Source organism: Miscanthus floridulus, chromosome 2 (assembly GCF_019320115.1).
Source record: "Miscanthus floridulus cultivar M001 chromosome 2, ASM1932011v1, whole genome shotgun sequence".
Taxonomy (NCBI): domain Eukaryota; kingdom Viridiplantae; phylum Streptophyta; class Magnoliopsida; order Poales; family Poaceae; genus Miscanthus; species Miscanthus floridulus.
In genome coordinates, this window is record NC_089581.1 from 61555689 (window position 1) to 61568578 (window position 12890).

At 41.4% G+C, this 12890-nt stretch overlaps 1 protein-coding gene across 2 annotated transcripts; it reads right to left on the reverse strand.

The window, feature by feature from the left end:
* Nucleotides 1–209: 209 nt before the first annotated feature.
* LOC136525177 (probable serine/threonine protein phosphatase 2A regulatory subunit B''delta) lies at nt 210–12169 on the reverse strand. Of its 2 annotated transcripts, XR_010776452.1 has the most exons (14): nt 11739–12169; nt 6897–7145; nt 6703–6805; nt 6525–6624; nt 4673–4778; nt 4453–4543; nt 3735–3876; nt 3188–3335; nt 2984–3093; nt 1910–2066; nt 1719–1844; nt 1488–1633; nt 955–1012; nt 210–877 (listed from the first exon to the last, which is right to left on the reverse strand). XR_010776452.1 is itself a non-coding variant. In XM_066518174.1 (13 exons), the coding sequence occupies exons 1-12, from the start codon at nt 11889–11891 to the stop codon at nt 1493–1495; spliced, it is 1626 nt and encodes a 541-aa protein (XP_066374271.1). In that variant the 5' UTR covers nt 11892–12169; the 3' UTR covers nt 210–1012; nt 1488–1492. The 2 variants fall into 2 exon arrangements, 1 of the variants encoding a protein (XP_066374271.1); XM_066518174.1 differs by having other exon boundaries at nt 210–1012.
* Between the last annotated feature and the right edge of the window lie 721 nt (nt 12170–12890).

The following is a 12890-nucleotide window of genomic DNA, read 5'->3' on the forward strand; positions in this document are numbered from 1 at the left end:
TAAGCTACTAATATGAGAAATAAAATTATTTTCCTATATTTGAGTAAGACTCATAATGCACACTGCATCTAGAATGGGTTGATTTTCTAAACCAAACACTCCATTAAGTGTCGTTCCTTCGCAAGTGCAAATGTTACTGTTTGCGTATGGAGGTAGTGAGGTAAGGGGCGCAAAATTATTGACAAAACTGAACCAACAAATGAAAAATATAGCCAAGAAAACATGATCTTTAAAAGGAAAAGAGAGCAAGAATACACATGAAGTTTCAGCGCATCACGACATAAGTAGCTCAATAGGCAAAGCACTTTCAAGGAAGAGAACGAACCTAACGAATAGTACTTGCAACCTAAAACATTCTCTGAATTTACACTTAACAAAAATTGGATTGCCAATGTTATCTACCTTTGTGTTACTATGCACCCAATCCACAGCTTCTCGGTAATGTTACAAAATGACAACAGTATCCATGCTCCAAGGTATCGGATCATTCCTCCCAAGAACCAAGAACGGCAACAAACCAGGAACTACAAAACACCATGCTGATGAGAAAGCAGAATCTGAAAGCTACATGCCACGATCTTAGTTGTGATGGAATTGCTAGGCCACGCTTCCAAGATTAACAAAGAAAATGGCAGCCAAACATTAACAGTTCAGCTCCAAAATTTGTGCACAATTGAATTAACAGATATCCCCCTAAGGACCAATCAGAACACAAATGGATCTAGTCGACCAGGAAGGGTTCTTCACTATAGTATCATTTGTGACTGCTGAGGTTGTTGCCTTGAAACTGCAGGGCGCCCACCAACCTCCCTCCCCAATTTTCCAGCCAAGCAAAAATGTTTGCACAACAGGATAACTGGCAAATATCGAATCAGATCTGCACAGTAAAACTTGTAAGTAGTCTTTGGTGTTACTGAATCTGCTGTGAGCCTACAATAGCCTCCACCAACTTACAATTCTTCCGCTTCACAACCATAATCATCCATGTCCAACCAAATTCATGCAGCAAGACCTGTAAACAGAAAATTCAAAAAAATATAATAAAAAAACTAGTAGGAACATGACCACAAGTATATTTATACTTAAAAAATATCTCAGATTTGTATTCGACCAGCAAACCATTGGGTGACAGTTTTGGTTTTAAACCCCCAAAACTCCATGCTATTTCTGGTCTAACCCTATAATTGTGAAGTCTAAGGTGTACAGAAGACATGAATAGCAGAACAGGTCGGGGTTTAATTGCAAGAGGTGACGAATATTTGCGCACAGAACGGGTCGGGGTATAGTGGTAATTGGTAAGATAGCAATATTGCCTCCATTGCACAAAAGATATATGCCCATTACACAAAAGAAATAATGCTGTCCTCTATACTCTGCAAAATTTCATGGTGTTTATATCATTTCATGGTGTAGCTTACAAAACTAATTTAGCTATCTTATCATGTTGTGTTACTAGATTCATTGGACAATATTTAGTAAACACTTACACCATTCAGAATGGAGCCTCAAGTGATTCATCCCACACATCACCACTTCCATTTGAAGCATCCTCACCATCTTCTTCCATGGACAATCTAATATATTCTCTATGCGCAAACCGATCCCACTCAGTTAGAGTTGGATTTTCACGTTCCTACAATTAAACATTATCCAATTATTTAACTTAATTAACTTAATACTTGGCAGCAAATCTAAAGTTTATTAAGGGTTATAATCACCTGGCGAATGAGGAATGGATCACGAGTTTCAAACGCCATGAACTTGTTGAGATTGAAAAGAATATTGAATATATTTCCTGAGAGTTTACACCGTTTTAAGTCCCGTAGAGTGAAATAGCTCTCATTCTGTAGAAAGGAAAATATTTATCAAGCCCAAATAAAATGTTTGCGGAATATGTATGAGAATCTACCTCTGGTCCAATCATATCAATCATCTGGCATAATATGTCCTCAAAAAGCACAGGCTCCTGTGCCATGCACTCCATTCGGTGCAATTGCTCCTCGTAGAAAAATTGCATTTCATTGGAAGTTAAAATACCATTACCATCAAGATCGATGCACTTAAACCTGTGAAAGTTGTTTCCCATATTTCAATAACAAACAATTACAATATTTCAATAAAATTACATACTATAACCTGAGTTATACAATGTGCACAGCAAACATAGAAAGTTGTTTCCCTCCAATACCAAATATATATGTCCATTCAGCCATCTCTCAAATGCACCATGCAACAAATATAAGTCCATGATAACTCCAATGCACCTTTTTGCTTCATTCTTCCATGTCTACCCCTACCTAAATGCACATTGATCAATGCGATATACTTGCTACGCATCTTAGGTGCTGTTTGGTTGTAGGATAGGTAATGCAAACGTAAAGGAATCAAGCTGCAGCAGTATCCGAAATGGAACAAGAGATTACATGATTTGTTTGGTTCACTCCACATCCGTAGCATTATCTGATCCCGCTGGATGGGGAGCGTAGTCATGATTCTACTAAGCCAGTATTCGTTTGCAGGGCACCTGATACCAGCACATCACAAGCAAACACAACCTAGCGTGATTCGTTGACACTGTGATCAGACCCCACGCCAAATCAGTCCAACCAAACAGCACCTTAAACTCTAGCTTAAACTCTAGCAATGATATAAAGTCTAAATGGGTTTGGTTTGAGGAACCACCTCATACTACATGAGTTGGTGCATCATGAGTTCATCCCATGAACTTTGGTGGAATCAACCCATTCCTCATGCATATACTAATTATTAGTTTGTGAGGAATGAGGTGGTGATGTATCAACCATTCTATTACACAAACCAAACAAAAAAGTAAGGAGTGACATGATAATGGATCAACTCATTCCTCAAACCAAACACACCCTAAGATTACAAATTGTAAGGTGGAATCATCTTATCACATTAAGACAAAAGGAACAGTTCTACAAAAAAAAATACAACTATTCAGAACACAGCTACAACTTACCAGTATTCAAGGCTAGGCTCAGATGATTTGTCTTCCTCTGATAATATAAAGTAAACAAAGTCTTCATAACCCATCTTTCCTTCTGACATGCTTGTGAATTTCCTTGGGATCTAATAACAGTAAAAGAGGCAATATAAGGACACAAAGCACAACATTTTGGTAATAAAGGGCTAAGGTTTGAATGCCAAAATGGAATAGACTAACCTGTGTGAAAATTCTATCAACTATTCTATAGGTCAACGAATGATTTCCATATCTGATGAGATTTTCCTTATCAATCAAAAAATCGTGATCTGTATCCAGCTCCCAGAATTTACAGTAGATCACATAAAAGTGCTCATATGAGAAGTATCTGCATCAAATCATGAGCCAAGATTATCAACTTGGGAAACATTATACAAAGGATACTGTTAAGACTATATAAAGAAAACACAGTGAACAAATGTAATCCACACAAAAACAAATGGAAGCACTCCCTCCGTTCCAAACTGTAAGTTGTTTTGGCTTTCCTAGGTACATAGCTTTTGCTATGCACAAAAACATATGCGCAATGTCTAGATGCATAGTAAAAACTATGTATTGAAGAAAGCCAAAACGACTTACAATTTCGAACAGAGGGAGTACAAAAATGCATGTACGCAACTGCATCATGATAAATAGTGTGATAAAAACCTCAGTTCTGCTCAGAACTCATATGGTGATGCACAATGAATAGACAGTGGCGATCTGCTAGGATGTCATATATAATTACCTCAACACTTTGTTGATATCTTCTTCCTCATCTAACTGCTGAAGTGCAGCAATTAAATTTCCACGTTTGAGCTCTCTCAGAGTCAGATGGCCATTCCCAGATCTATTTATGGAGTAAAAGATTCTATATATTACAGTCTCCGCTGAAGAAAACAACAAGAAATGCAGCAAACATTAGCAACAGTCCAAAACATTCAGCAAATCTGATCTTAAAAACAAAATGGATAGTTGAGTTAGTTTTAGTGATGGTTGGTAATGCTCCAGACTTCAAGCAACCAACACTTGTTGCCTACCAGCATTTTCCAATAGCTAAGGGAAAGAATTCAAATCAGGGTGCCATCATTTGCCCGTAAATTCCTACGGCAAGAACCACGAAGTGAAAGACAAGGCTGTCCGGCTACACTAGAACTACTTTAAATGAAAAGGTATCATATTATGTGTCCATGTCTATGTGACAGACAAGCTTACTGGAAAACATATAAGAGTCCACAAAATCATATTTCAAATATGTCTAGCAAAAGACCGATCGGCTGTAAACACCTAACACTGTAAGGATGCTGCTCTACCACCAAGTAAAGGGCTTGCCATTCATATGTGCATTTCTCAAGGAATAGAAGAATAAAAAAGCATGGAAAAGCACATCTATGAAGTACAAATTGGAGTGAAGAATTAATTCTCAAGTCTGCTAATTCACTTGGACTTTGGATAGCAGGAACTACCATATCTCTCCTGAAACTCAGGGGTCCCTTGTAAAAACTCTAAGCCAGGGTGAGTTGCCAGTAGTTCTTTCAGGACAGGCTTGAAGTCATCCTGTACATTCGAATGTATTTTCCCCCCATCAGTATAAAATTAGTCACACAGAATGAAAGAACTAAAATCTCTCCTAGATTCATCTATGCCCGTGTTAGCACTGAGAACATTCGGAAGAAAATAGCTGACCTGAGTGAGATGTGTGTAACCCGGCTTGCTTAATATTTCAAATATTTGACTAGCCATATCCATTGTAATCTTATTGTCATTGATCCAGTACTCCACAAATGCATCCCTGTGTTTAGATACAGTTAGACTACCATACTTAAATCTTTCTTCAGAATAATCAGTGTTGGTGAAACAGACTGCCATTTTACATCGAATCACTAGCACAATTTATCACATGTAGAGATTCAAGTTTGATGAAAGGCGGGTCAACCCAAAACCCAATCTTCCACACTGAACTCTACCTCCACCTCATAGTGTTTTGTTTTTTCTTTTTTTTTCTAGGATTTACAGACCAAATGAAGTAGAGTGCGTCATTGGGTTAATTGACGCATTTGTTTCCCTAATTGTTCAAACATAGTAAAGAAAACATTACTAAACATAAATCACATTCCCAAGTAATAATTGAGAAACTACGAAACAAAGCAGAAGTTGAGTGACGCCAAATTTTACCATCAAAGCTATAGAGCATGTTACATGATCTGACACACTAGTAGGGAAAGGCAAGCTAGAAGCTGCAACACTTCTCTTAATGAACAAATTCAGCAAATCAGGTTCCAAACCAGTGGCTAAGGTACGATCTAGCATTACAGGTATGAACGAAATCAAAGAAAAGCTAGCATCAGTGATTCAAGGAGGAAGCAGGATAACAGAAACCACTTTTGCATGTATCAATGTTTTTGCAATGGCAACTTTGCTAGACCTTGTAACTACTAACCAGTAACCTATATAATTCCTTTGAAGAGGAATATACATATGGATGCAGCTTTCAACCAAAAGGTTGAAGCCATTTGTGTGATGGAGTATCACTTAGCCTTGAAATGTCCTGCACAGTAGTCCAGGTACTAGCCAAGCATGATACACTACTAAAACTGTAAGCACTTGCATGAACAAGACAAAACTAACTGACCAAAATGTATACTCCCTCCATTCCAAAATGTCAGGTTTTTTAATTTTGTCGAGTCAAAATTCTTCGAGAAATTTATGGAAAATATATTACCACCCACCCCCCCAAAAGAAAAAACTACAAATGTAGGTTCTTTTAGCCCTCTGAAATATTCTCAAAATGCAAGTCAACCTAGAACTTCTATATGCATCTTTTACCCTTTTCTTCCCTACTTAATAAATGCCAATACTCTCACAGATGAATGAGCCCTCTTTCCCAATGCAGAATAATGAAGGGCAACAAGGTCATTTGACCTACTTTCTTAATCCTTGTGCACAAGTCTTAAACAACATTTGGAATAAGAGGGGTTTAGCATCTACTATACCAAATAAATGCGCTATCATGGTGGACTTGAAACTAATTTGATGTTGTGGATGTTGGTGCATTTTTCTATAAACTTGGGCAAAGCGAAGTTTGACTTAGGTAAAAAAAAACACCTTAGATTTTGGTGGTGGTTTTTTTCCTCATTATTATCTTAATGGTCCTTATAGTAGTTGAACTGCCCACAGTCAATTAAAGAATCATGTGATGGCTTAAAAACGAATGGTCAACATGTGATATCCAACTAAAGTGCTGAAAACCTATGATAAGTTGTGGCAAAAGCAAAGATTAATGTTTGTCTAAGTGACAAAGGAGGTAAAAGGCATAAACACATATGACCGTAATCAAGTAGAACTAGCATTTAGCATGTTTACAAGCTTCAACGAGGACGCAGAAGAAACCAACACCCCAAAGAATAAAGAACAAACTGAAATAGGATAAGGAAACACTAGCCTGACATCTAAAAGTAACTATAGTTCCTCAACTGGATCTTTACATCATTACATGGGTGTCACCAGAGACCTTGGGTTCAGATGTCGAACATCATACCTTGAGACAGTTCCGGTGCATGCAACATCAATTTTCTTGAAAAGGACACTAGAGAAGAATGAAGGAAGTTTACATATGTCCTTTGTGACCGATCTGAATTCTGGTATGGACAAGTAAAAGTATATAAGCTTCAGAAATCATTGCAATGACAGAAAATAAGCTGTGAAGCCGTATTCACCTTGAATCTGAAGTCCCTCCCCACCAAAAAATAGGTGATCTGTTCTTGATAAGCACTGCTCCTTCAAATCTTTTGTAGGAGGACGCCCATTCTTGAAGTAAAACTATAAAACATATTGGTCCAGGAAAATTTTGTGCTTAAACAATGTAGCAACAAAAACTACAATAATAGTTACAAGGACAGGTGTGAAGTACCTGAGGTATAACTTCTCTCACTGGTTCACTAACTAATTTTAATGGAGAACCCAAGGACGATGGTCCAGCTCCAGATCCTCGTCTCATAACACGGGGGGAACCAGAAGTGCTCCTAGGAGAAAGTGGTGGAGCACTACCAGCAGGAAACATCGACGGTAGAGAACCACTTGATGCAGCATTTGTGCTAGCCGAGCTTCCAGCAACATTAAGCACGGCACCAGTCTTTGCATCCTCAATCAAAGACTTTACCTAATGTACATGAAAAATAAACACTGTAAGAAACTGTGCATCTGACTTCCTATCTACTCCCTCCGTTCCAAATTGTAATTTGTTTTAGCTTTTCTAGATATACATAGCTTTTGCTATGCATCTAGATATACACTATGTCTAGATACATAATAAAAACTATGAATCTAGAAAAGCCAAAATGACTTACAATTTGAAACAGAGGGAGTACACTACAGAGTTTCAGATCATTCACATAAACACAGAGAAAGAAAAACTCAACAATTTACAATAAATAAAGTTACAAAAGATCTGCATTTGCTGGAGAGGATACCTATAGATAATCACACAGCAGATATGCAAATACAGCTCTAATAGTGGTAGTGGTCGCAAAGGAAGAAGAATATTGTAGCACCATTGGACAAAGTAACAGTATCCTCATAGTTCATAAAGCCTAAATCTGTAGGCAATACTACTGTAGGTTTCATAAAGCATCGTATTGCCAATGCAAGTTTTCCATTTTCACCCCTAGGTATCATGCATTTATTCAATCAATTCAAGCCTAAAACCCATTGCAACTGGCCATCCTTATTTCCCGATGGAATATCTTATGGGGAAACAGATATATTTAGAAACCAAAATATACCAGGCCACAGAAAGAGTTATAGCTTCCAATATATCTATGCTAAGTACATATCAAGGCCCATTCTAAGCCCATATGGCCCATGGGGCTCTCTATATAATGTCATCTCCACTAATGGAGTCATTGTCTTCTGAAATCTTTGAGATTAGTAACATGGTATCAAAGCCATGGATTAGGGGCAGGGTTAGTGATAATCCAATGTTTTAACTTTTAACCCAACCACTATCCACTCTTCCTGCCGGTGTCTTCATCCTCCGTTCAGCCGGTGCATTGTTAGTCCGCTTGCTGTTGTGCTATAGAAAAAATAACCTACTGTAGTGGTAGCACCATGGTCGTTACATGGTCTATTGCTGCAGCACCACAAACAGATACTATTTTGAAACAACAATAAGGTTCATATATACCTAAACGAGCAAGCATAAACTAAGCTACCAAGGAGCAACAACAACAACAACAACAAAGCCTTTAAGTCCCAAACAAGTTGGGGTAGGCTAGAGTTGAAACCCAGCAGAAGCAATCAAGGTTCAGGCACGTGAATAGCTGTCTTCCAAGCACTCCTATCTAAGGCTAAGTCTTTGGGTATATTCCATCATTTCAAGTCTCCTTTTATTGCCTCTACCCAAGTCAACTTCGGTCTTCCTCTGCCTCTCTTCACGTTACTATCCTGGTTTAGGATTCCACTACGCACCGGTGCCTCTGGGGTCTCCGTTGGACATGTCCAAACCATCTCAACCGGTGTTGGACAAGCTTTTCTTCAATTGGTGCTACCCCTAATCTATCATGTATATCATCGTTCCGAACTCGATCCCTTCTTGTATGACCGCAAATCCAACGCAACATACGCATTTCCGCGACACTTATCTGTTGAACATGTCGTCTTTTCGTAGGCCAACATTCTGCACCATACAACATAGCAGGTCTAATCGCCGTCCTATAAAACTTGCCTTTTAGCTTCTGTGGTACCCTTTTGTCACATAGGACACCAGATGCTTGCCGCCACTTCATCCACCCTGCTTTGATTCTATGGCTAACATCTTCATCAATATCCCCGTCTCTCTGTAGCATTGATCCTAAATATCGAAAGGTATCCTTCCTAGGCACTACTTGACCTTCCAAACTAATATCTTCCTCCTCCCGAATAGTAGTGCCGAAGTCACATCTCATATACTCAGTTTTAGTTCTACTGAGTCTAAAACCTTTGGACTCCAAAGTCTCCCGCCATAACTCCAGTTTCTGATTCACTCCTGTTCGGCTTTCATCAACTAGCACTACATCGTCCGCGAAAAGCATACACCAAGGGATGTCCCCTTGTATGTCCCTTGTGACCTCATCCATCACTAAGGCAAACAAATAAGGGCTCAAAGCTGACCCTTGATGTAGTCCTATCCTAATCGGGAAGTCATCCGTGTCTCCATCACTTGTTTGAACTCTAGTCACGACATTGTTGCACATGTCCTTAATGCGCCCGGCGTACTTCGTTGGGACTTTATGTTTGTCCAAAGCCCACCACATAACATTCCTTGGTATTTTATCATAAGCCTTCTCCAAATCAATAAAAACCATGTGTAGGTCCTTCTTCTTCTCCCTATACCACTCCATAACTTGACTTATTAAGAAAATGGCTTCCATGGTTGACCTTCCAGGCATGAAACCAAATTGGTTCATAGAGACCCGCGTTATTGCTCTCAAGCGATGCTCGATAACTCTCTCCCATAGCTTCATAGTATGACTCATCAACTTAATTCCCCGGTAATTAGTACAACTTTGAATATCCCCTTTATTCTTGTAGATCGGTACCAATATACTTCTCCTCCACTCATCAGGCATCTTGTTCGATCGAAAAATATGGTTGAACAGCTTGGTTAGCCATACTATAAGCTACCAAGGAGCACTTGAGAAAAATCAAAGGAACAGCGCACACTCTCTCAACTCAAAAGTCATTGCACTCAGCGTCAAATATAAATAAATGCAATTGTTCACAAAAAGCTACCGGCCACAAACCAAAAATGAGCTAAGAATCAAAATCAGCATCACTGTTGGAAAGTTAAAATACAGCACAGCTAACTTAAAATATTCTGCATGCCTCTACCGTAATGCTATTGCGAAGAGAAAACCTCAAGTCCAAAATTCCATGTCCATGAAAAGGTAGAATCAATCTATGTAATAGGCCCCCAATAAGCACTTTGCAAAATTGATGGACAACACAACCTAACTTAAATTGGAGACAGGCATAGCTAACCATCTTAAGCTAGTGTTCTTACAGTGTAGCACCACAAAAATGGCATCAATAGGAATGTACATGTTTGCATACCCAACACATACAATCTGCTCATAAAGCTCAGACCACCTCACTAGTATCAACCATAAATCAACCACCAGCTACTCTCTTAAACTCTACTTATACAGCAATCAGGCCCGTCCCTAGGGGTGTGAGGCCGGTGCGACCCAAATTGAGGGCCCCTACAGGCAATGTCGCACCAGTGACCCGCTATATTCCATGGCCAAATTACCGTGTTTGACCGACCAACGCAAATGCAGCATTCCGTTTGCTCGTGGCTAGTGTCTGTTCATATCCCGTCCAGCCGTCTCGGACGATCAGAGAGGCGTTTGTTCTGTTGTTCATCACATGCAGAAGGGCCAAGCACCAACAGGCAGTGCCAGTGTGCTGCAGCAGTGGAGCATGCCTGCCAGAAGCCAGCCGCCGCGCAGCCTGATCTGCATGGCTGCAGGGTTCAGGCCTTGCTTAGCGACAAGCAAAATAAGTGCAGCAGCAGCAGCACGTCGGTCAGGCCGCGAGCTCCGCGCCGGCCGCGTCCTCGACGCGCCGCCCGGGCGGTGAGCTCCGCACCGGCCGCGTCCTGCTGCTCGGCTGTGGCGCTCCCATCACCGGCTGCTCGCCCGCGGCGCGCGGGGTCACGACAGCGGCTCGTCGGTCAGGCCGCGAGCTCCACGCCAGCCGCATCCTCGGCGCGCCGCCCGAGCGGTGAGCTCCGCACCGGCCGCGTCCTGCTGCTCGGCTGTGGCGCTCCTGTCGCTGGCTGCTCGCCCACGACGCGCGGGGTCACGATAGCGGCTCGTCGGCTCGCCCGCAGCCGCCGCCGCCGGCAGCGCCCGCCGTGGCCGCGTCAGGATGGAGAGAGCGCCAGAGAGAGATGAGGAGGAAGAAGAAGATAATATGTGGGGCCCGCATGTCAGTGACAGGTGAGATGAAGTATACGTCTTCGTATACGCCTGCAGCTGGGCCTAGGCTGTGTCCATACGTATTCAGTGGCATTTTTGTGGGAAACGAAGAATTGTAATGGCATCCTTCAAAATAGGCGAATAGTAATGGCGTTTCTCCAAACATCGAAAATTATAATGGCATGAATCCAAATAACCCAAAAAAAACTGTTTAGCAACATGAATCCTTTACACGAACTGTATATGCATTTTAAGCAGTCTTCTATGGTTGTCACTTAAATCGACAAACTAACAATTCAGATCAAATATTTAACTAAGAAAGGGCACCCCAACCTTCCAGGCTCACTAAACTACAGATGTAGCATCTTGGGACTGCAAAGTTTAAAATAATCAAAGCCAACCCTTGCACACAGACTACCAGATAATCACAGGAAGCAGAGACAAATGCTATATCCATGCTGCCCAGTTACACTGAAATTTACATTGGCGAGTTTCCAAGAACAAGATCATAGACAAAGAAACATAGGTACGAACAAAGACAAACCAAGCCACTAAATGAACCCTGCACTTTGGCCTACCAAACTCCATCATCATATTTCATCGAAGTCACAAGCTCGTAAATGCGATATACGAAGTAACAACCTAACCAGTACGCGCCGCAGCACAAAGGACGCCAACCAAAACGTTCCAACGATGTTTCTAACTTGTCTGAGCATAAGATCAGAGTCCAGAGAAATTTAAGCACAAAGCAAAGCAGCAAGCGAGGAAGGCGAGAGGGCGCGTTGAAGGGATACCAGCTTGGTCGTCTCGGGTAGCACGAGCCACTGCGAGTAGAGCGCATCAGCTATTATGGAGTTCTCGCGAAGCGCGCCCGGCGCGAGCTCCGCCAGCTGCAGCAGCTCCGGGTCCAGCGCTGCCGCGTCCCTCCTCGCCGGCTCCACCTCCATTACTCGCAAGCTCTAGAGGCCTTCTCATACACCAAGCCGGCCACCAAAACCCAGATCTGCCCCCGCGCGTCCGGACGCTGTTCCGGCGGGGAGGAAGGGCGCAAATCGGAGCTCAGCGGGATCAGCAAGGAGCAACGAAGGAGGATCGAGTGCCGGCAGCAGCGGGATCTGAAGCGACGGCTGGAGGCGCGGGGCGGGAGCAGGCGAAACCCTAGGCAAAGCAGCCGAGCGAGGAGGAGATGGGAGAGACGGGAAGACGGTGATGTGGTAATGGTGGGCGTCGAGCCGTCGATATAACAGCGGAGGGCAAAATAAATTTGTCTTTCGGATGCCACTCTCGGTTAGGGCTAAGCTAGAATTGAGCAAAAATAAACTTGTCTTTCGGAGTAGATCTGTGTACACGTCTCTTTGAACTTCCAATTCCAAAATCCAAAAATCTAAAAAGAGCATAGAAATATAATGTTGTACTCTAACATGTTAGATCGTATGGATTATACAAAAAAAAAAGTAAGATTGAATGCCTGGATGAAGTGCAAAAAGAAAAATACAGAGATCGGATAGGAGGAGCTGATACAGCTACGAAATTTAGCATCGTGATAGAATTTCTCCAAATTTCTATGAAACAAGGCATTCCACAGGAGTTTTACACCCTGTTCGTTTAAGCTTGTTTGGCTGATAAGCCATGACTAAAAGTACTATTGACTGATTTAATGTGAGAGAAAAATATTGTTCGTTGACTAAAAAAGTATGACTTATAAGACAAATAGGCCAAAACGAACAGAGTGTTAGGAGACCGGTTCTCTTTTCCAAAGTCGTAACTGTTTTGTGCGCTTTAAACTTTTTTCCATTTCTCACCTAGGTCTATGAATTTTTCTTCTCGCATTAGCCCATAAACTTTATCCACATTCTAGCCGCCATCCAAAACAAGCTATATAGAACTCTGCCACCTAAGTGACATCTAATGTGGTGCCATGTGCTCTTTTTTATTTTTCATAAACC